The 22,287-nt window shown below is 37.0% G+C and overlaps 2 protein-coding genes across 7 annotated transcripts in view; one reads left to right on the plus strand and one right to left on the minus strand.

Moving 5' to 3' along the window:
- Nucleotides 1–103: 103 nt before the first annotated feature.
- Nucleotides 104–8,357, plus strand: morn2 (MORN repeat containing 2). 2 transcript variants are annotated; one of them, XM_028450443.1, is made up of 6 exons: nt 104–241; nt 5,992–6,033; nt 6,109–6,153; nt 6,226–6,332; nt 6,436–6,572; nt 8,173–8,357. In XM_028450443.1, exons 1-6 carry the CDS (start codon nt 235–237, stop codon nt 8,270–8,272), a joined length of 438 nt encoding a protein of 145 aa, XP_028306244.1. In that variant the 5' UTR covers nt 104–234; the 3' UTR covers nt 8,273–8,357. The 2 variants fall into 2 exon arrangements, with proteins under 2 accessions (XP_028306244.1, XP_028306243.1); XM_028450442.1 differs by lacking the exon at nt 104–241 and adding an exon at nt 4,654–5,296.
- A 2,502-nt stretch (nt 8,358–10,859) lies between these two features.
- Nucleotides 10,860–22,287, minus strand: part of strip2 (striatin interacting protein 2) — a 46,950-nt gene continuing 35,522 nt past the window's right edge. For all 5 annotated transcript variants that reach the window (XM_028449229.1, XM_028449227.1, XM_028449226.1 and 2 more), the window contains 7 exons: nt 20,598–20,695; nt 19,532–19,658; nt 16,719–16,819; nt 15,938–16,004; nt 15,719–15,823; nt 15,444–15,648; nt 10,860–13,068 (listed from right to left, as the gene is read on the minus strand). In XM_028449229.1, coding sequence (XP_028305030.1) covers nt 12,818–13,068; nt 15,444–15,648; nt 15,719–15,823; nt 15,938–16,004; nt 16,719–16,819; nt 19,532–19,658; nt 20,598–20,695 — 954 coding nt within the window. In that variant the 3' untranslated portion in view covers nt 10,860–12,817. The remainder of the gene's footprint in view (nt 13,069–15,443; nt 15,649–15,718; nt 15,824–15,937; nt 16,005–16,718; nt 16,820–19,531; nt 19,659–20,597; nt 20,696–22,287) is intronic.

A 22,287-nucleotide genomic window follows, 5' to 3' on the forward strand; every position in this document is an offset into this window, starting at 1 on the left:
ATTAGTGGCGTATCATTGGTGTCGCGCATGCGCAGGCCGACACCAGCCCTGGCCATGGGTAACCATGGTAACAACTGCTGCTAGCTAAAGGCTACATCGAGAGGAGTGGTTTATTAAAGCTGCTGTTGAAATACTGCAGACTGCGTCCTTTCTCCATCTTGTTTTAATGAGGTTTTTATAGAAGTCTACCGAGCTGAAGCTGTGAGGTTATACCCAGTACTGTCCTTCATCACAATGTCTGGTAGGAACTCGTTACTGGAAAACTTCTAACACTTTTATTTGAATAACCGAGTGCACTGGGAATGCATAAAAAACGGAAGTCAATGCCTAAAAGTTTGAGTTGGGGCTATAAAAAAAAAATAAAAAAATAAAAAAAAAAAATAAAAAATAAAACATTTGTTTCCAGGAGCCAATGATTGTTACTGGGGCCACTAAAACAGAGACAGATTGAAAACTAAAAGACAAGAGCTTCTGCTGATGATCTAATGGTGTGTATTACCATTGAAATTATTATGGAAAACAGTACAAATATTTGGGTCAGTTGTGTATACAGAGCACCTGACTCCATAGTTGACATATTTAAAAGCATCATAGAAGAAATGTTTGTGGGGTCTAGTCAGAAAGTCACGATCATCTGTCGGGATATCAATATAGATCTGCTTAATCCAACAAAACATATGAGCACAAGCTATTGTTTTGCATCAATGCATACAATCAAACCAGAATGGCATTACTCAATATATATATTGATGTATTTTCTGTGATGTAATTGGAGTTTTCCCAAACTATTATATCATAGCGTACCTGTTAGTTTCTTTTATTCAGAGGCAAATCCTTAAAATAAGGTAAGTCAGTAAAAGGCAAGTGCCAAATGTCACACAGAGACCTTTATTCACAGTGGTGTAAAGAACAATATCAACATTTATCAAACTAATTATGTGCATTTGTGCACATTTTAAAAACAACTTCAGCCGACCAAAGTGCTGTACATTTTTTTTAAATTATTATTAAAATTAACTAGCAACTATTAATTTATTAATTCTAAGTTTATCAGATATTACTAATACTATTACTATTGTCCAAAGTATTATAAAACACACACACCCTGTAATGATGGCCTTCTGAGGACTGTCCCTTTAAGGGCTCCATGGTAACATAAGGTCAGAGTTGAGTCAGACCTGCCTTCTTCTTGATTTGGAAGGAGCTTTATGCTACTTTTCGGTTACCGTCCCGTCTGAAATGACATAGAAGCAGGACGGGGGGGTTTTCGTCAGCGCGTGTGTGCGTTGAGTTTCACTCAGAGGGACAGAGCAGGATTGAGGTGGGGGTGGGGGAAAGATAGACAGTCAGAGGAGAAAAAAGGCACAGTGGCGGCTGGGGCTGAAACGATTCATCGAGTTATTCGATTAACTCGATTACAAAAATTCCTCGAGGCAAAAATTGTGCCTCGAAGTGTCGTTACATTCCTATGACACGCACTATAAGCGCAGGGACCTCACACCACTAGCGCGTCATCAATGCGCGACAAACGTTCTGCATTTAGTTGGTAAACGACAGAGAACGTCTAAAGTCTGGGATCATTACATCCTCAAAAATAAACCTGGCATACCACAGCAGTACGACTTCAATGATGCAAGGTCATGAAGCGCTAATTTAGGCCTCGGCCGATAATCAATAAATACATAAATTAACTGAATTAATTAAATGAAAATGTACGCGGAAGGTTTCCAGCCTCGATATATTGACATATGCATGTGTATTTGGCTGCAGAGGTTAGCGTTATATAAAACAGCAGATAACTCAAGTCAGTTCTAATAATTTCTCAGTGAACCTGCAACGTAATTACTCTAAAATAGTACACAATCACCAGGCAATCATAGACTTAGGTAAACAAACAGTTATAGTCCGGTAGATTCCGCAGCTCTAGCTTCGGTTTGCTACGGCGGCTACGCCCAGCGGCCTGTGTAACAGCGGAGCCTCGTACCAGCCATGTCCGCCAGTGGAGGAGACGTAATAAGCGGTGTGATCGGAAGCACGCACAGCACATGTGCACACACAAAACAAGGTAGCCGGTCTTTAAATCCTTAAATTTGATGTAGTCAAATTTAAAGCCATAAAAGCTTTACATTTGAGAAAAAGGGCATTGAATTTGAGAAATTGTAGCATTAAATATTGTAGTACGTCTCAGTGCTTGTGCTCTGAAGTATTGTGGATTTTAAACACTGTCTCTGATCGTCACTGTGACAATTCTAATGATGTCAGCAGCACAATATTTTGATATAGAATAAAAATACTTTATTAAGCCCGAGATTAATTCATTTTCTCAGCTGCTAAAAACATAATTCCAGTGTTTGTCACACACATACACACACAGGTTTCTAGGTTAGCATAGTTACCATAGTTAGTTGACTTAACTGTATTGTTATTTAATTGTTGGCACTGGCACTTATTAACACTACATGGTTAAATTGCAATAAATGGGCTTAGTTTTGGAGCCAAATGTTTTTTTTTTGAGAAATAAAAGCCAAATTCTTGATCATTTTACTGACACGTCATTTTCGTTACGCATTAATTGTTTTGGTTGCTTAAAAATGCAAAAAAAAAATCCGATTAGTTGATTAATCGATTGATGAAGTGCTAGATTAATCGATTCCAAAAAGAAATGACAGCTGTAGCCCTACTGGCAGCTCTACGGGAGAAACATTTAATGTTACGTGAATTATATCGATATTACGATATAGCCCTATGCTATATCTCTTAACTAAATATATCCATATTTATTAAAAACTCCATATATCCCCCAGCCCTAGTCTGTATCCATTGGTTACCAAACCAACTGGAATAGCATCTCATAGTAAAACATTAATAGATAATATATTTACAGAAAACCACTTAGTGAGTGGACTGTTTGAGTGATATACTGTAAGTCATCACCTCCCGGTGTTCACAATGTATGACCGAGACTGAAGATAAAGAAAAATAAAGAAAAGATCACTAGATTCATGTGGGTTAAAACCAAAAAAAAACAAAAAACAAATGCATTCAGAGATGAACTTTTATCAAAAGGTTGGAAGGAAGTGTATGAATATGATTACATGGACCAAGCTTATGAGACATTCATCAATGTATTTACAGCTCTTCATGACAAACACTGTCCCATGCAGCAATACAAAACTAAAGCAGTAATGTAGCAACTTATATAGACATTTTATAACAACAGAACAACAGAATCAGAAAAAAATATATAAATCATATAAGAACAAATGAACAAATACTCTGAGAAAATGTCAAAAGGATGATTATGATAAACAACAATAATAATATGAAGGAAACATGGAGAATATTATCGAGTACAACAAGAAATGAATAAGAAAAAACTCATTATCCAGATGTTTTTCATGATACTAACAAAAAAAATTGAGGATATACAACAGGTGGCAGATGGGTTCAATGACTTCTTCATGAATATTAGGCCCAAATTAGCAGGACAAATAAAGACTCCTCAGTCAAGAGACAGAGGCAGCAAACAGACACAGGAAGACAAAACAGGAAACTCAATGTTCTTAAAGCCAGTAGAGAAAAAGGAAATAAGAGATATAATTACAAATTGTAAGAATCAGACATCAAAAGACCGGAACAATCTTGATATGACGCTGGTAAAAAGCATTATGGATGGCGTCGTTGACCGGCTCACGTATCTTTTTAATTTGTCTTTCAAAACTGGTACATTGCCAAATAAAATGAAGGTTGCAAAAATAATTTCTCTGTACAAGGCTGGAGACAAGCACCAGTTTACCAATTACAGGCCGGTTTCATTACTTTGTCAATTTTCAAAACATTTAGAAAAACTCTTCAATCCAACGGTACCATTTTTTGGGAACTAAACACAGCTTTGTGACTGTGAGTGAGGGGAAGAGTTGAAGTTTCCATGCAGGACTTGAACACAACATTTGTTGTCAGTGTGTGTGTGTGTGTGGCCCTTTAACTGTGAATTAGGGATGTAACGATTCACTCAACTCCCGATACGATTCCATTCACGACACTGGGTTCACGATATGATTCCCTCACAATTTATTTTACAAAATGGAACTGTAGAAAAATGATGACTGAAAAATATTCCTTTATTTTTTTGGGTTCAAAACTATAAAAAAAACTATACTGTTTTCCTTTTATTTTTCATTGTGAAAATAATCCCTTGATAAACTATTCAAAACAATGCAATTTAACTAAAAATAAATCTTGAATGAAATAAAGGAATAATACAAATGTAGAAGTAGCCTATTAATTTAAATTCTGGTTCTATAGTAAACAATGCAAAACTGCATAATTGTTCCTTTTCTTTTTAATTTCACTGTATTTACGTCAGATAATTGTTGGGACCAGCAGAGGGCGCTGGTAACCCAGTGGTCGGATGGCATGCAGATATTCTAGTAGTGAAGAAGAGATGCTATGCTAGCAGACAGAGCTAATAGAAAAACGTGACTTTTACAGATATTCACGTAATATTACAGATATTCTTTCGGTGCTAAAGGGATAAGGAATCATTTATAAATATGTTTAAGAGTAGAAGGTGGCCAGAAAGTAGTAGCAGATTCCGCCTGCTGCCAACACTTCTGGATAGCGCCGTCTGCTGTTTAAAAGAAGTACTGCGATTCAATTTTCACAGTATTGATGTGAACAGTGATACCTACGAATCGATTTTTAACTGCCTTATGATTAATTGTTACATCCCTACTGTGAATGAATACGCTTGCTGCTCGACCAGTGTGCGGAGCGAGGGAGCGTTTGTGACCGGAGCAGATCGATTATAAGCTGTATGACGTTTTTGAATGAATAGCAAAATAAATGTTGCAGCTGTTGAATTAAAGCGGAATCCCATATCATACTCAATGACTGCTGTGAAACAAGGGAGTTAAGCCCAAAGCTGAGGATAGCTTCAACTAATAGAGAGTTGGAGATGAAGCTGTGGAGGCAGACCACACTAAAACTACGTGAAGCCTCTATCAGCTTTAGCATTAGCATTAGGAGCAAAAACATATTTCCCTACTGTGGCATCGCAAAATCTGCTGTTGCTTATAGTCCGTAATAGTATATTTACTTCATTTATCAACACTGAATGTATGCATGTACAATACAGGAAATAGTTTGATGACATCACCATCAAATGTGAACGGTTGCCGTGGCTGCAAAACTAAAGGAAAAAAAGAACCAATCACATCTGGAGTATTTAGATGTTAAACAAACAACATTTGTGTATTTTAAAAGCTTAAATTCTGATGAGAAATGGCTGCTGCAGGTAAGAGACTTTACTGATGTTACAAATTATCATTTAAAAATTACTTTCTTGCTGGTTTTAGTGTATTGAACTTTTTTTTCCTTGCAAAAAACAGTTCAGTATTTTCTGGAGATGATATTGTTTTGAATAGTATATTTGATAATCTTCCCATTAAAGATTCCCATGTTCACAAAGGGGAAAGAAGAAGTGTATTTATTTAATAGTGGAGTGAAAGTATAACATGTAACTCAAATATAATACTCCAGTAAAGTACAGATACTACAAAATATTACTTAAGTTATCGTATTCACATATGCACAGCGAAAGTGGGACACACACACACACACACACACTAACAGCAGACGCTGCTTACAGAGCTGGTAAAACGGGGAACAAGTCCATAGCTCAGCCACTTCGCTTCAACCTGAGACATTTTTGTTGTTCGCTCATAGGTTTTTACATTTTTTGCACAAATGCGAGTGAAATAAAGCCGTGTCACGTAACGCAAACAACTCTTCGGTGTAAATGAGATGATAAAACAATGCAATGGGAGCATCTACAGAAAGTTTCATCACGACAATGACGTCATTGATTGGATCGGCGAATTAAGACATTACAGCCGATCACATTAATTGCATAAAATGCAAAATATCAACCGATTCGATATAGCCGATCAGATCGATGTAAAGCCTACTGTACATACTGTATCTTCACAGTTCCAGACAAGAAAGAAGAAGAGGAATCTCTGACTGTTGATGGTAAATATGCCTCAACATCCTCCACTGCACACATTGCACATGATATATTCATGTCTTGCTTCTTGTTCTTCACAGATCTTACAAAGATCTCCTACATTTTCCCAAACGGTGACAAATATGGTGAGTCCTGGGTACATTCTATCAGATTTACTGCAGCACTGTGACCTTTATGTGAACCTTTGCTCTGCACAGAGGGGGGGTGCAGCATGTCTGCTGCTGAAGTCCTGGTGAGGAGTGGGATGGGTAAACACACCTCAACCTGTGGTCTCACATACACTGGAGAGTGGCACGATGACAAAGTAAGAAAATAATTGTTTTTTTTTTGTTGCCGTTCTTCTTCTTACATGTGGATAGAATGTGTTTGAATGGTAAACATGCACAATGTGTGTGTTTCTCTCTCAGATGCACGGCACAGGGACCCTGCAGCATCCCTCTGGAGCTTCATATGAAGGGGAATTCCATGAAAACATGTATCACGGCAATGGAACGTACACGTTCCCAGACGGCTCTTTGTATAAAGGTCAATTTCACATGAACAGGTGAAGAAATCACAGTTTTAGCCTTTTATATATATATATATAATTCTTTAAAGAGAAACTAAACCCTGAGGTTTTGGCTGACGTACATCTTGGCTAGAAATAAAAAAAAATGCTTTGATTATGGGCGGGGCTTCTGGCACTAATACTCACACAAAGTTTGAGGTCAAAAGGAGTTTGTTGTGCGTTCACATGAGATAGTATGAAAAGATTGAGTGTGAGAAATACCCAGACGTATACTATATTGGGACATTTTTGAAGTATGCACGGTGGGAACACCGGTTATTGTCAACCGCTCCATGATGCATTGAGAGCGGAACATGAAATCGTCCTGGGATCAGCTTCAAGCTAAAAGTCAAACGTCCCCTTTTCAAAACAAAAGAATATCTTCTTGTCTTTCATTAGTTTTTTCACGCTTTTGTAAATACAGCTCTTGTTTTGATGTTAACCAGAAGTTTTGTCAGTAGCACAATGGTCTCCAAAAAACCCTGAAATGTCAGCATGAAATGTGTTTTTGTGAGTTTTATGGATCAAATGAGCACATGTTTGTATTCTACTTGGTCACTTTCTCACTTAAAATGTTGAGAACCAACAGATATTTATCCTCAGTGTGCTTCAGGGTTATGTCTTAGGTTCGAAATGCATCTCGGGAAAGTATACTTCAGTGGCAACGGTCATTATCCTAATCCTTATAGTATATAGTAGACAGTATATATACACTCATGGAGTTTGTAGTGTATCGCTCAGTCTGCCATTTTAAACACAGCTCTAGTCTATAGTATAAAACCTCCAAACAACAATCTATGCTATGCTAACTATACCTACTCAATACTCACTTTACCTCTCTATACACAATTCTCTCCACAGGTGATAGTTTTTATGGGGGGGGCGGGGCCAACAGTGTTGGTTTGTGACATAAGGAGCCACCAAATTGTCTCAAAGCACCATTCTCAGCTAATAGCACAATTCAACTGTAATAGCCAGGTTTCAACCCATAGAGGGCAGTCACTCTTACAGTAGTATTATCATTAATATTTTATTTAAAAAAAAATAATAATAATTGAACAAAACAAGCCAAATACGTCTCGCCGATGTCGGCCTCAGATCGTGCGTCGGCATTTTACTCGTGTAAAATGTCATTTCCATGAAGCTGCTTTTGTGCTGGGGCTCTTTTGACTCTACTGCTGAAAATACATTTATGATCATAAACTGTGTCTCTCTTTATTTTGTCCACACATAATAAGCTATTTAGTGGTAGTATATTGTTGTTTTTGTTGCCATATTCCTATCAGATTTAGGTAAATACTCGACTATGGATATGGAGATATTTATACTAACTGAATGATTCGAGCTAAATAAAGGTTAATATAAGCTGTAGAGAGGATCTTTAATCCATCGTCCAAACGCCGATGTCTCCGCGACGTCTGCCCAATGAGCAAACGCTCTCAATAATACGTCTCGCTGATGCAACTTCATTCATCGTGCCGACGTCGGTGAGATGTATGTGCACTACCAGGTTTGTTTACGCTAATACTGTATATCAGACTTTAACATTTGGTCCAAGATCAACACAAATAAATGTTTTCCATGTGTCATGTTTCAGGATGGAAGGGGACGGAAGCTTCACTGACCCACAGGGATTAGGTTGGAACGGAGAGTTTCACAGAGAAGCCGCTCATGGACTGAAATTGCAGATCATCTAAAAACCCAGTGACTCAGAGCCTCACTTTTCATCATGGCATGGAAAATATTATGATGAAAATAAAAAAAATCTATTAGTCCACCTGACTGCTTTATAAATGTGTTTTCTGTTTGATTTTAATGTTTTTCATAATCAAAAGCTTTTAAAACAAATGCTTATTATTAAATTACATTCAAACTTATACCATTTCAGCGCAAGAACATACAATATATGCAAGAAAATGTTGTTGCAGTAGCAGGACAAAACAGTTAAAGTACAAGGATATGACTGCTCCTTATTTACAAATACAAAATATTGCATATTTAAGCTTCTTTTGGGTTCATAAATAAACCAGTCATTTACTTTACGACACTGCACAAAAACTCCAAATCTATCCTGACATTAACGTGAGGTAAATGCTATTAAGTTAATATGTTAAGGTTTCTTTTATTCAGACAACTGTCCCTTAGGAAATCCACTTTGATCTGACATGTTTTGACTTTAAAGTGCTAGTCTTTGTCAGAGGAGTCTACTGATGCCTTTGAAGTTTCCTGGACTTCCGCGTGTCAGGGGATCAAAGTGGATTTCCAAAGGAACGGTTGTCTGAATTAATAAAACCTTAACATAATATTCAAAAAGAATCTTGCAGGAATTACTACACGGAAGTCAATGAAACAGAAAGACGCCTCTGACGAAGACTGGCAGTTGATAGTCGAAATGTCATTTTCTAAGGAAAAGTTGTCTGAAAAAAATGAAACCATAACATATTCAAAAAGAATTTTGCTGGAATTGCTATTAAGTAGGGACGTAACGATTCACTCAACTCCCAATACGATTTGATTCACAATTTATTTTACAAAATGGGACTTCAGACAAATGATGATATATCAAACATTCCTTTATTTTTTACAGGAAAAAACTAGAAAATACTGTACTATTTTCCTTTTATTTTTCACTGTCAAAAGAATCCCTTGATAAACTATTCAAAACAATGCAATTTAACTAAAAATAAATCTTGAATGAAATAAATAAAGGAATAATACAAATGAAGACGAAGCCTATTAATTTAAATTCTGGTTCTATAGTAAACAATGCAAAACTGCATAATAGTTCTTTTTCTTTTTAAAAGTGCAACTAAAAATGTTTTTTGTGCCTTAGCAATTGGACGTTAAAAAAAAAAAACAGTCTGCACTGTATGTACATCAGATATTTGTCTGGACCAGCAGAGGGTGCTGGTAACCCAGTAGTCAGTTGGCATGCAGATATTGTTGCAGCAAAGAAGAGATGCTACGCGCTAACAGACAGAGCTAATAGAAAAACTTGACTTTTACAGATATTCACCTAATATTACAGATATTCTTTCAGTGCTAAAGGGGTAAAGAATTATTTATGAACATGTTTAAGAGTAGAAGGCAGCCAGAAAGAAAGTAGTAAGAGATTCCGCTCGCCGCCTCCACTTCTGGACAAGAGGATAAATAGATAGCGGCCTCTGCTGTTGAAAAAAGTACTGCGATTCAATTTTCAGAGTATCGATATGAACTGTGATACCTATGAATCGCTTTTTAACTGTCTTACGATTAACCATTACATCCCTACTAAGTTACAGCTGTATTTGAAACAACATGCTACAGAGCTAACGCTAACGGCAGTGTGTGGTGTAAGCATGTCAGTGTGAGATGACTTTGACCTTCAGAGCATCCCTCGTTTTCAACATGACTCCCCAGTTACTAAAGCAAGAAATCCACAACCATCCGAAGTATGGAATCATATTTATTTAGCAGTGATCTATTTTGTAACATTGTGTCGTTCTCTTGTATAATGACTCTATGGGTCTGTAGTAATTGCACAAACCCCTTAACACTTACTGTATGCAGACCGTACAGAAATGTAACAGACACACGTGTATACTGAGGTAAACAGTACTAACACACCCACGCTAATGCACAGAATCAGATGCCAGAACAATCATAGTGATATATATATATATATATCACTGACTGTACACTCAGTAAGTAGAAAATAAAAGCTTTAGTATTGCCATCTTTTAGTGAACAAAACAAATGGAAATGGCACGAGATACAAAACAGTACACAACTGTGAGTGACTCCACTCTGCACGTACACATCCCTCAATATTGCATTTCCCCTTAAAACTTGTTGCTTTATTGTTAATATACATGTATTTAGATTAAATATCTAAATGATGTTATATTGCTGGAAGCTGAGCGTATTTACATTTGACACGTTTCTGTTCAGAATGGGATGATAAAGGTCTCATCAAAGATGTCAGAAGCTTTTTAGACTTTAGATATATTATCTCCATAAACCTGAGAATTTAACAAGTATAGATTATGACAGATATCACTTTCCTGGATGTAGCAGAAAATAAATAAAACTCTTCCTATTGAAAGCTAAACTCTGTGCTTTAAAGCAGTGGTTCTCAACCCTTTCAGCCCACGACGCCACAAAAAAATAAAGGTTCCAGAAACCGGGGACCCCCACTGTTCCTGAAGGTGGTTGAACAGCGCCATAGTATATAGTCATTTTAAATATGAAAATCCTTGTTATAATCAGAAATAAAATGGGTTGAAAGTGACCAAAATTGGTGGAAAAGATGGTGAAATGAGATTTTAAAAAAAAAAAGAAAGAAAGAAATTAGTTAAAAGTTGCAAATTAGAGTGGATAAAAACAGACAAAAGAAGTTCAGTGTGTATATTAAAATACTGGGCATGACAAATAGTGAATGTGATTAAATTGGCAAAAAGAAGCATAACATTTGGTGAATAGAGGTTAAAAGTGACAATAATGGGTGAATATATGTGACATTAGGTGGGGAAAGTGGTGGAAAGGATTAATAAATGTCATAAATGTGGCAGAAATGGGAGTAATGTAGCAAAAATGCATTAAAAAGAGCAAAGATATGGCAAGAAAAAGTGATGAAAATAAGTTAAAATATGGCAAGTTTGGTGTAGCTGCAGAAAAAGACCAACCCCCTCCCGGTGTTTCACAACCTCAAATGGGGTCCTGACCCCAAGGTTGAGAACCCCTGTGTTTAGGTGAAATGCTACTGTCCGTTAAAGAGAAATGCATTTAAAAATTGAAAATATCTTTTTATAGAGTGTGCTGACTGTGCTTTTTTTTTATTGTGTGTTACTGGAGTAAAACAACTCACCGCTGGAGCCTCACGTAGGTAGTCACATGTTAAAAGAATGAGTCACAAGCTACAAAATCAGCACCGTTATCAACTTATTGTTGTCACAGGTTTCAAAGCAGGCCACCAGTGATGTGCTCAGTGTGAGTGTGTGTGTGCATGTGTGTGTGTGTGTGTGTGTTGTGAGAACAGCAATGGAAGCAGGAAGTCATGAATAACCATCCAGTGAAAGGTTTGAGGAAACACTTTCACCCACAGAACAATCCCAAGAAATTGGTTATTTGAAAAAAATAAATAAGTGTAATGTGCTCACTTAAGTGAAAGACTGCATTTATCTAATATTATTATTATTAGAATATTTTGTAATTACAAAATAATCTATTCATGTTTTTCGCCCCAGCAGAACATCTACAAACTGGAACCACATCCCTCGCCTCCATTAAAAATATCTCATATATCAGAGATACTTACTGACTTTTTAAAAACACAATATACGCTCTTAATACTCTATAAAGTCATATTATATTAAAAACGTACATTTTTTTATTTAAAAAAAAATCCAATTTTTTTTCCTTTATGGTAGCTACATGTATTTTTGTATAAATAATTTGAAAAATCATTAAAAACGTAGAAAACTTTCAATGAAATTAGCTTACCAAATATATTTCCGAAATCATTGAATTTTATTACATTTTACCTTAAGAAATAGTGTTTTTTCCTCTGAAGTGAACACACTACACTTCCACACTAACTTTTAAGCCAAATTAATTAATAGTCTTAAGCACAATCTCACATCCCTGATAAAAATTCCTGAAGTAAATAATAAATCTGTGCTTTAACAACTCTTTAGGACATCAATGTTGATAGATTTGACCTTTACATTCCAAATAAAGACACACAGATACTTAAAAATGCACAAATAAACATTGACGAACAAAGTTTAGCCTCTACAATCAAACAACTGAAGCTAGTAGATTTCTCTTTTTTGGTGCAATAGAGTGCAAAATGCTCCTATGTTGACCAGACTGTGGTAGTTTTATATAAATAAACTCATAGAAGTAATTAAAAAAAAATTAAAAAAAAAAAATTCAGTTAAACTTACATTTTTTTTTAATAATAAATAAACTTTCACCCTAAAATGTTTCCAACACATGCTGATGTAAATAAATAAGACAGAAGTGAAAAAAGCACCGAGATGATAAAAAAGAGGGACATCCAAGCTCCTCCGTGTGTTTACAGTAGTCGTAGGCACGTTAGCATCATGGGTTCATGTGGCCCTCAAAGCGTCTCCGTGACCTCTGACCTCCTGCTTTATACCATCCTTCCACCCCTGACGTCCAATATGGTCTTCATTGAAAACATTGCCCTGCAACTCACCCACAGGATTGTGTGTACGGTATGTGGCCTCTCTGCCACGTTATTGGTTCTGCAGCAGCCCCTCCCACTGGATTGGCTGAGAGAACACCTCCCTCTCCAGCCACATCTCGTAGCTGTAGTGAAAGTCTTCTGGTAAGTCCACGCGTTGGCCCAGCACGCTCTGCAGGCAGTTATCCACCGGCATGTAGTCGCTGTTTTTGTTTTTGTCGTAGCGGCGGCTGTTGAACTTCTCGATGCTCTCACGCAGGGCGCATTCCTCCGCCTGGAAGTCCCAGGGCCGCGCGTCAATATCTGGGAAGGGAGAACATTTTTATAAATTGCAGGTTGTTGAGCACAAACACTTTGTGTGTAGTAAAGAAAAAAAACAAGTAAGGATGTTATAACACTACACGCTCGCACACACGCACACACAGTGTAATTCATTAGCTGCCAAAGGACAGATTAGCTGATGAATGTTGTGTTAACTACAGGAAATACAATAGATCTAGTCTTAAGCACGATCTCACATCCCTGAAGTAAATAATAAATCTGCTCTTTATGAACTCTGTAGGACGTCAGTATTGATAGATTTGAATCAGAATCAGAAAAGATTTTATTTGCCAGGTACAGTTTAAAACCGCACAAGGAATTTTACTTGGCAGTTTGTGCAAAGAACATGCGCACAAACACACAGAGGCAGCCATCTGCGGCGCCATCATGTTTGGATGAAAAATGGAAAAACAGGAGGAAAGGAGAGGGGAAAAAGGCAGGTCCTAAACTATGTTCCCTAAGGGGAGCACAGTGTAAGACTGGGACTGGTGGACTGGAGGAGGAGACTGAGTGTCATTTAACATGAACATCCTGGAGAATAGATAAACCGTCCTTGAACGGCTGAGCCGAATGTAGGTAAGGATTTGCTTTTGGCCGGCTGAGCACATTTTCCGTTGAGCCTTAGGTCCATGCTAGGTCAAGCTCAGTAACTCCAATATGGTGGCCTCATCTCGGAACCTGGGCAATCAACATCTCCATGTTGGATTCCAACCTGCGTAGACATTACAAAGTAGCATCCCGCTTACTTTTGAGTTAATTTATCACGTGTCTGAGTGTTGAGAGTCCTGCCCAATCCATCAGAAATGACTGGCAGCCTTCCCAAAACAGTTGCCGACGTAATTCGGACTTTGCGACAGGTCAGAACGCTGCCAGCTCCAATCAGCAGCATACCTGCTACCATACTTCCAATCATGTAGATGTCTTCCACTTCTCCCAAGAGTCCATCGCGTATCCCGCCGCAAACATTTTGCCAGCACAAGTGGGCTTACCGCTGCCTGTTCTCTTTCTCGAAAAAAAAAAATTGGGCGATAGCATTGAGAAACCAGCTGATCAATTCCATAATTTTGTTTTTTGGATAGAAGTGTAGAGAGAAGCTCCTATTAGATTCTGACAAAAAGACAGCACAAGACGAAGTAAGCAGTAGCAAGGGTGGATAAGGGTAGTGAGGGAGCAGAGGAGTAAGCGTCCGCCTTCGATCAGAGCCAGGAGAGAAAAGGCTCTCATCTGACCTTTGACCTTTACATTCCAAATAAAGACACAGATACTTAAAAATGCACAAATAAACATTGACGAACGCAGATTAGCCTCTACAATCAAACAATTTAAGCTAGTAGATCTCTCTTTTTTGGTGCTATGGAGCACAAAATGCTCCTATGTTGACCAGACAGTGGTGCCATCATGTCCATTCTCCTTTGTCCACACTTTGAGGACTAAACCACTCAATACATTACACATATTTTATAATATTGTTCTTTTGAACCACTTGCTGTAATTCAATATTTTACTGTGAGAAGTTTGTATTACTATTACTGTTTTTTTGGATTATCATAAGCATTGGTCGATACCGAAGTCACATGTTCAAAACTCTTAACAGTTTGCAAAACAGAAGTCCATGTGGACTAAACTGTAAATCACACAAAAATGCATTCAGTGACAAAATGTATGAACTCTTTTCTCAGTCACTAGTTCACCACCTGCAAAAAAATATTGGCGATTCTTGAGCTGTCATGCCCATTAATTGTTTCTACTTCTAAAAATGACATTACCCCAACCCCCCTCACCCATTTCTGCCACGTTTCAGCCAATATTGACACTTTGAACCCTTTTTACCACTTTATCTGTTCGTTTTTGGCCACTAATTTGCAACTTTTAACCTATTTCTCTGATTTTTAAAATCTCATTTCACCACATTTTCCACCATTTTTGGGGACTTTCAATCCATTTTATTTCTGATTAAAACAAGGATTTACATCTTTAAGATGACTATATACTATGGCCTAAATAATAATACACTGGATATTATTCAGATAAATAAATAAATAAATGTGGTTATCACAGATTCATAGAACAATGGACCATCATTTTGCTGACTTTATGGATGGACCCCAAAAATCTCTCCCCTTTATTCCCCCTTATAGATGGCCCTGTCTCCTCATGACTGTTCTTCAATGTTCATGTCTGTGTTCAACCACCTTCAGCTACAGTGGGGGTCCCTGGTCTCTGGAATCTTTATTTGGGGGTCGTGGGCTGAAAAGGTTGAGAACCCCTGATCTAAAGTAGTGAATAGTCTGGTTTTTTTTGTTCAAGGTTGGTGCTAACACTTTTAAAGGTTATTATTTATGCAAACTGTTGTTTACCGTTTCCATAGGCCCAGTCGTCGTTCAGCCGGTGCCGTACTTTCTGATAAATGGCCGACATGGTCTTCATGTTACTCTTCCTCCACTGACGCCCCAGGTATTTAGTCTGGATCTTCAGCAGCTTAAGCACGTAGAGCTGCATCATAGCCTGCTTAACTTTGAGGGCTCTCTTCAGGATGGGAGCAGATTTAAAAACAACCAACATCTGGAAAGTAGACGTGAAGCGTTTTAATATTGAACTCTCTGCTCGTGGTCTGATTCATCAGGCTGCTCACCATGGTCCTGGAGTGTTTCCACTTGGTCAGCTTGTTCAGAATTCTCAGCAAATTGATGCAGGAGAACAGGTTCCTCCAACAGAACTGGCTGCTGTCTCCTGCTTCCTGAGGACACACACATGCACTGATGTCAGGCTTCACTGCTTTACCTCAACCTTTCCTCAGCGACTCTTTAGTGACACTATCACATCAATGTTCACTGACAAAGCGCTGACTCACCAGGCTCTCTGCTGTCAGCTCAGGCATCTCATGGACCACACAGTGGGGAAAGTCCAGCACACAGATACTGCAACCACAATCAAATCCACACAAATACTCATAAGAACACTTTGATTTCTTGGAGCACAGTAGGCTTCAGTGTTGGGGTAAATTACATCTTTCATTTACAATTATGTCTTAAATTAACCATGTTCAATAACAATTATTATTAAATTATGATTATGGTGACCAGCATTTTGTCCAATTACAATTAAAATTAAAATTCTTATTTTTCCCCTGAAAGTCAATTACAATTATGTTCTCAATTACTAAAATGCAGTTCCAATCATCTCCTGGTTACCTTGTTAGGCTTCCTTATCTATAAAAAATATTGGTATTAATCGGTGTGGATGTCTGAGCCTTTTTTCTGTCACTATACTCCTCAATCTCAATTTATATAAAACAAATTTTAAAAAAAAGATACTCAAGAGAACTGAAATGTCGTGGGAAAACTTGATACACATCATATTCTAATAATTGTTAACTACATATGTGTAAACCATAGAACTCTACCATGGTTCCTCAGTTTTGCGATTTAATTAAATTGTAGTTTTTTTTTATAGAACTTGCATGCCAATTACAATTACAAAGTCAATTATCTGAACTACGTCAGCAAAAGATGTTTTCAATTACAGTTACAAGTATAATTATGTCATAATTGTAATTAATGATCAATTACGTGATTACAATCATAACTGACCCCAACCCTGGTGGGCTCTACAGTTTCAGAAAGTGCTCCTACCTGTTTTTGGCACTGATGTAGGACATGATGTTTTGGTTGAAAAATTTGAGGATCAGTGGGATGCAGTTGGCAAACACCAGATGTTGAGAGATGATCTCAAACTGCAGCAGAGGGAGAGATTTCCAACCTTTTCACTCATTTATCGGTGATGCTACACTCTCTTATAGTTACACTGCTGAAACATAAAAATCAATAACTTTTCTATGAAAGATCAGCATTTTAACCAATTTAAAACATTAAAAACCAAAACCCACTTTTAAAAAAGGCAGTTTTCTGCAATGATTGACATGTAAGAAAGTAAGTATTACCGTTTAGGGCCATTTATGTGATTGTGTTACGATCGACTAATGTTTAGACGAGAGGAAATACAAAAAACGAGCATCTACTTCACAGCGCAGACAATGACAATAAAGCAATATATATAATAGGCTGTAGTTTACAGAAACTAACACTAGTTTATCTTTTTCAGGCAATAATTCTTTTAATTAGAACTTGAGGGTATGAAAAATTCACAATTTAAAAAATATTACCCAATATACAAAATTAAAGAACATTTTAGAATTAAAATCATATAAAACAAATCATCTCAAAAGAAACGATAAAAAAGAACACGTGAAATTATTATTTAATTTAAACAAGTTTTTGTTACATATATACAGTATATAAAACAAAAACTTTAGAAATAAAAAAGATGACTAATGAACTTATGACTTATTGCTTAATTAAAACAAAAACTTTGGAAATAAAATGATATTTACAACATCTTATTTTTAAATTTTTTGTTTTAATTAAGTAATAATTTCACATGTTCTTTTTTTTCTTAATCGTTTCTTTTGAGATTTATATACACTGAACATAAATATTAACGCAACACTTTTGTTTATGCTCCCATTTTTCATGCTGTCTATAATCAGCATCTTGATATGCCACACCTGTGAGGTGTTGCATTTATATTTTTGTTCAGTATATATATATATATTATATATACATACAATTGCATTTCTGGTGGCAATGACTAAAATGAAGCCTCACTGCGAGGTGAAAGTTTGTAAAATAAAGAAGTTATATTTTGTTTCATGAAGCTTGCTTCTGTATTTATTTGATTGTAACTTGCTGTTGTGATATATGGATTTGACCAAGAAATTGTATTGTTGTCATTATAATAAAATACATCACTGGTAAAACTAATAAGAGAAAAAAATTGTCCTTATAATAACGTTTTTTTGCTGAGTTTCCTTCGTAGAAGAAACTACAAAGATTAAAGACACACACTAGCTGGTGGGCAATAGGATAAATCCTGACTACATTTTCAAAGGCTTCTTTTAAAATTCTTGCCTGTGTTGTAGAGATGTTCACAGAGCTAAAGCAAGATCATCACCTCCCAGATTTCCACCGACACTTATTTGACTGAATCCAGCACCTCATTTTTTGCTTTTAGGTGTTTTGATTACATTTTGAATTATTATATTTGGACAGCTGTGTCTTTTATTGAGTTGAAATCACTGGACATTTCATTGTAAACAGAAAATTTTATGTAAAAACTGAGCACGAGTGAGGAAGAGAGTGAAAAGTCAGGCCACGCCCCCACGCTATGTCTAAAGGGTGATCAGCTTGGAAGATGGTAGAAATTGGCTTAAAAAAAAAAAAAACATTTGGATTTAAAAGCTTTTTTAAGCCAATAAATGAAGCCAAGTCTGAAGTTTAGAAATCCAAGCTTGTTTCTCTGGAAATCAGGGAGCAGCAGCAACAGTTAGTGTAGCATAGCAGATACAGGTGCTGTAGCGATGATGCTAATGAAGGAGAACCTGCCTCCAACAGACAGGACACAGGAGGAGAACTATCCGAGGGACATGAGAAGGACTCAGGGTGGACTGAAGATGAGCTGCTACTCTTAGCTTATGAAAGACAAGGCAGGCCTCAGCTGTGAAATATGTTAAAAAGTTGCGAGGATACAAAGTTCTCCATGGCTGTTTTCACAAATAAAAGGTGAGCACGCATTTTATTATCATTTTATGCTGATTCATTAGATGAGTTATGGTCTTATGTTATGAGCGTAAGAGTTTGTAAATATTTTGTATTTGTGGGTTTTGGTGTTCTGAAAGTTTTGTGACCTTTGTGACTAAACTAAACTGATTTTGCGCTGTCCTTGGTGCTGAAACATGGCAGAGTTGACAGCAGACTGATGCGCTCCGTAACGGGTGATTGCCCGTGCTTCTTTAACGCTGATTCATCATTCTTTCATTAAACATTTAGCTTCATTGGTTGTTTGTGTTCACGTGTTATTATTGGCCCTTTTAGTTGGCAAAAGGCACTTTAGCGATACTTTAAAAAATGTAAACATGTTTGTCTCTCTTTTACTGCCGCAACAACATCCGCCGTTTGTTCCGGGATTTGATGATTTACAAACTAAGCACTGGATGTTCATAAATGCGGCACAAACTGACACGTCTCCTGTAGTGTGGGCCTCTGCATGTAATACACTCTACTGACAGCAGAGGGCTCACAATAAGCCAGACTGTGAAGGAATGTCCGTCCCTTACTACTGCACACATCTGCAGAGTGATGATGATGGTGATGTTTTACATTTAAAAAGCTTTTCTAGCAGCGACATGAGGAGATGGGGAGGTGAAAGATGGGGATGGTGAATGGAGGAGAGTAAAAGAACACTGTAGTAAATGTGGTAAAGGTCATTGAAGGTAGCATGAGGTGTGTGTGTGCGTGTGTGAAAAAGAGAAGGCGTAACAAATGTGAGGATCCTGCAGAGGAACATGTGCGAGTGTACGCGTGTGTGTGTGTGTACATGTTTGTGTCACCTGATAAATATGGTTGAGCTTGAAGTGCTTGAGGAGCAGCAGCAACAGAGCAGAGATGGCTTTGACGATGATTTCCTTGTGACGGTTCACGTCGATTCCCAACTTCATGCTCTGTAGGACCGTGATGCTGGATGACAGGAGGAATGACAGCGCTAATGTTAGCATCTTATTTAGAACAGAAAAAGACTAAAAATAGAAAAACATCTGCCTTTTATAAAGGTGTTTTTGTTTGAAAGCGTACCTGTAGTGAAAAAAAAAACGTGTTTAATGTGCTACCAATACACAAAATATGTGCACCTTTTTATTAAAAAATAAGACATTAAAAGAATTTTTTAGAACTATTTTATACCTTCTGGCATCAACTATGGAGATGAATTAAAAAAAACTCTAAAAGATGTAAAAGCACAAAAAATATGATGCTCTACACTCAAATAGATAACCAGAATTGATGTGAATTGATTACTGTGTTTTTATTTTATCTCTTTCTTTTATTCTAAATGAATGACATCTTGAATTATATTTTCTTGCTATTGTTTTATTTTGGATGTGATTATTTTTCAAATAGGCACAAATGACATTCTCTGTTTTGCATTACTTTTACGTTTTATTTTGTTTTCTATGATTGTTTACCATAATCTTGAGTGACTTGAACAAATAAGTTATTTTGAAGTTGACGTTCCGTTGGCAAGTTATTAATTTTGGTATTTTGTTGTAAATTGTAAAATGCCATATTTGTTTATTCTTGTACATATTTGTCTATAAAAAATCTATAAAATCGTTCCAAAAAAAAGTCCTTTTAATGTGTTTTTTATATATATATATATATATATATAAATAAAGGTGCACATATTTTCATAGTTTTCAGGTTTGTCGTTTTCCCTGTTATGCTCCTAACTGACTGTGTTTGAATTGCATTCATTTTTCATCTGAATTCGCGTAATCATCTTGCCAAAAACAGTCCACGTGAATTGTGTTTTCAGCACTGCCAAGAACAGCCTAATTCAAACAGTTTATAGATCCCAGTCAATCACACTGACAGGTTTCCAATGCACTGTACGGTCCTTACGGCATCTCTTCTGGCAATACGTCAGCCAGGATGTTGATGGAGTCGGTTTTGGCTTTAGAGGTTGGAGCTGCAGCCAGCAACAGCTTCAGGAGGGCAATCTGACAGGAAAAGGAAGCAATACACACATTATGTTGTGTATCTGACAATGATGTTGATTGAATACCCGCTGAGGCTCAAGAAAAAAACACAAACACATTCTCCCTTCTGTCTTTTTACAGTTTTCTTCAAAAATACACACCATAGAAAACAAAAGACTTGTAAAATACACAACTTTCGTCCCAATATTTACTACACTTGCGGATTTAAATGTGGGGCTTGCATTATTTTTGTGAAATTTCAGATGGAATTGTAAAAAGTATTGGAGTGTATTGCTATTGGGTGACATAACAGATTGGTCACCCCAGGTAACAACATGCATGCCAGCCAACCATATTTTTTCATGGTTACTGAGCCACTCACTATGTTAGTCCTACTGAGATCAAACATCACTTTTATAAAAGAAATCTGTTAAAGATGCCATTCAACATCTAAACTTAATAACAGAATACTTGGATACAATACAATTTCACTTGAAATTTAACCTTATTCAGTGTAACAAGGGCTAGAAGTTGATTTGTTGATTTTAATGTAACAGTGAATTAAATGGCAAACAGAAGAAGTGAATTCTGACAGACCTGAAAGGGGAGAAGATATGACTGTGTGACAGTGACATTAGCAAAGAAATTGAAATCTTAGTCCATTCATCTTCTCTACTGCTTTATACATCAGGGTCACTTAATACAGCTCATCTTCAGACTGTCCTACACAAACTGATTTCAACATTAGTTTTCCACTTATGGAGACAATACATTATTTTATGAAACAAGTGAATAAATATCCATGTTGTCTAGATGCATTTTGTGATTTTTATTTTATTTTTGCCTTAATAACTGATTTTTTGACCCCCGTTTAAACGCCAACAGCTGCTGTCTAGCACACAGGTGACTGGTTTAGTCAATTACTGAAGCTATGGGGGACATTTCCATTTGCAACTCAGTGAAATAGAGCGTTGTTTTATGTGCCAGAAAATGTAAGTTTAAGCATCAACTGATGTAAAATTCACATTATAATGCCATCTTTTTCATTTTCCTACACTTTGCTTATTGCTCAGAATTGCCAGGGTCGTTCGGGATTCGTTTGTGGTTCATAGTTCGTTTGTGCTTCGTTCAGGCTTTGTGGTTCGTTCGAGTTCGTGGTTTGTTTGCGGTTCAAGCTTTCTTTGGATTTTGTGGTTTGAACGCTTTGTTCGGGTGTTGTGGTTAATGGTTGGTTTGTGTTTTGTTCAAGGTTCGTGGTTTTTTCATGCTTCGTTCATGCTTTGTGGTGCGTTCTTGTTTCGTTTGTGGTTCATGTTTCGTTCATGCTTTGTGGTTCATTCAGGGTTCGCAGTTCGTTTGTGCTTTGTTCAGGGTTTGTGCTTCATGGTTCATTCATGCTTTGTGGTTCGATTACGGTTTTGTGGTTTGTTTGTGGTTAGTGCTTCGTTCGGGGTTTGTCGTTCATTTGTGCTTTGCTCAGGGTTCGCGCTTTTATTGCTTCGTTCATGCTTTGTGGTGCACGGTTTGTTTGTGCTTAATTCAGGTTTTGTCTGTCGTGGTTTGTTCATTCTTCATGGCTCATTCTTTGTGGTTCTTGGTTCATTTGTGCTTCA

The sequence above is a fragment of the Gouania willdenowi genome, chromosome 6 (assembly GCF_900634775.1).
Source record: "Gouania willdenowi chromosome 6, fGouWil2.1, whole genome shotgun sequence".
In the NCBI taxonomy this organism is placed as follows: domain Eukaryota; kingdom Metazoa; phylum Chordata; class Actinopteri; order Blenniiformes; family Gobiesocidae; genus Gouania; species Gouania willdenowi.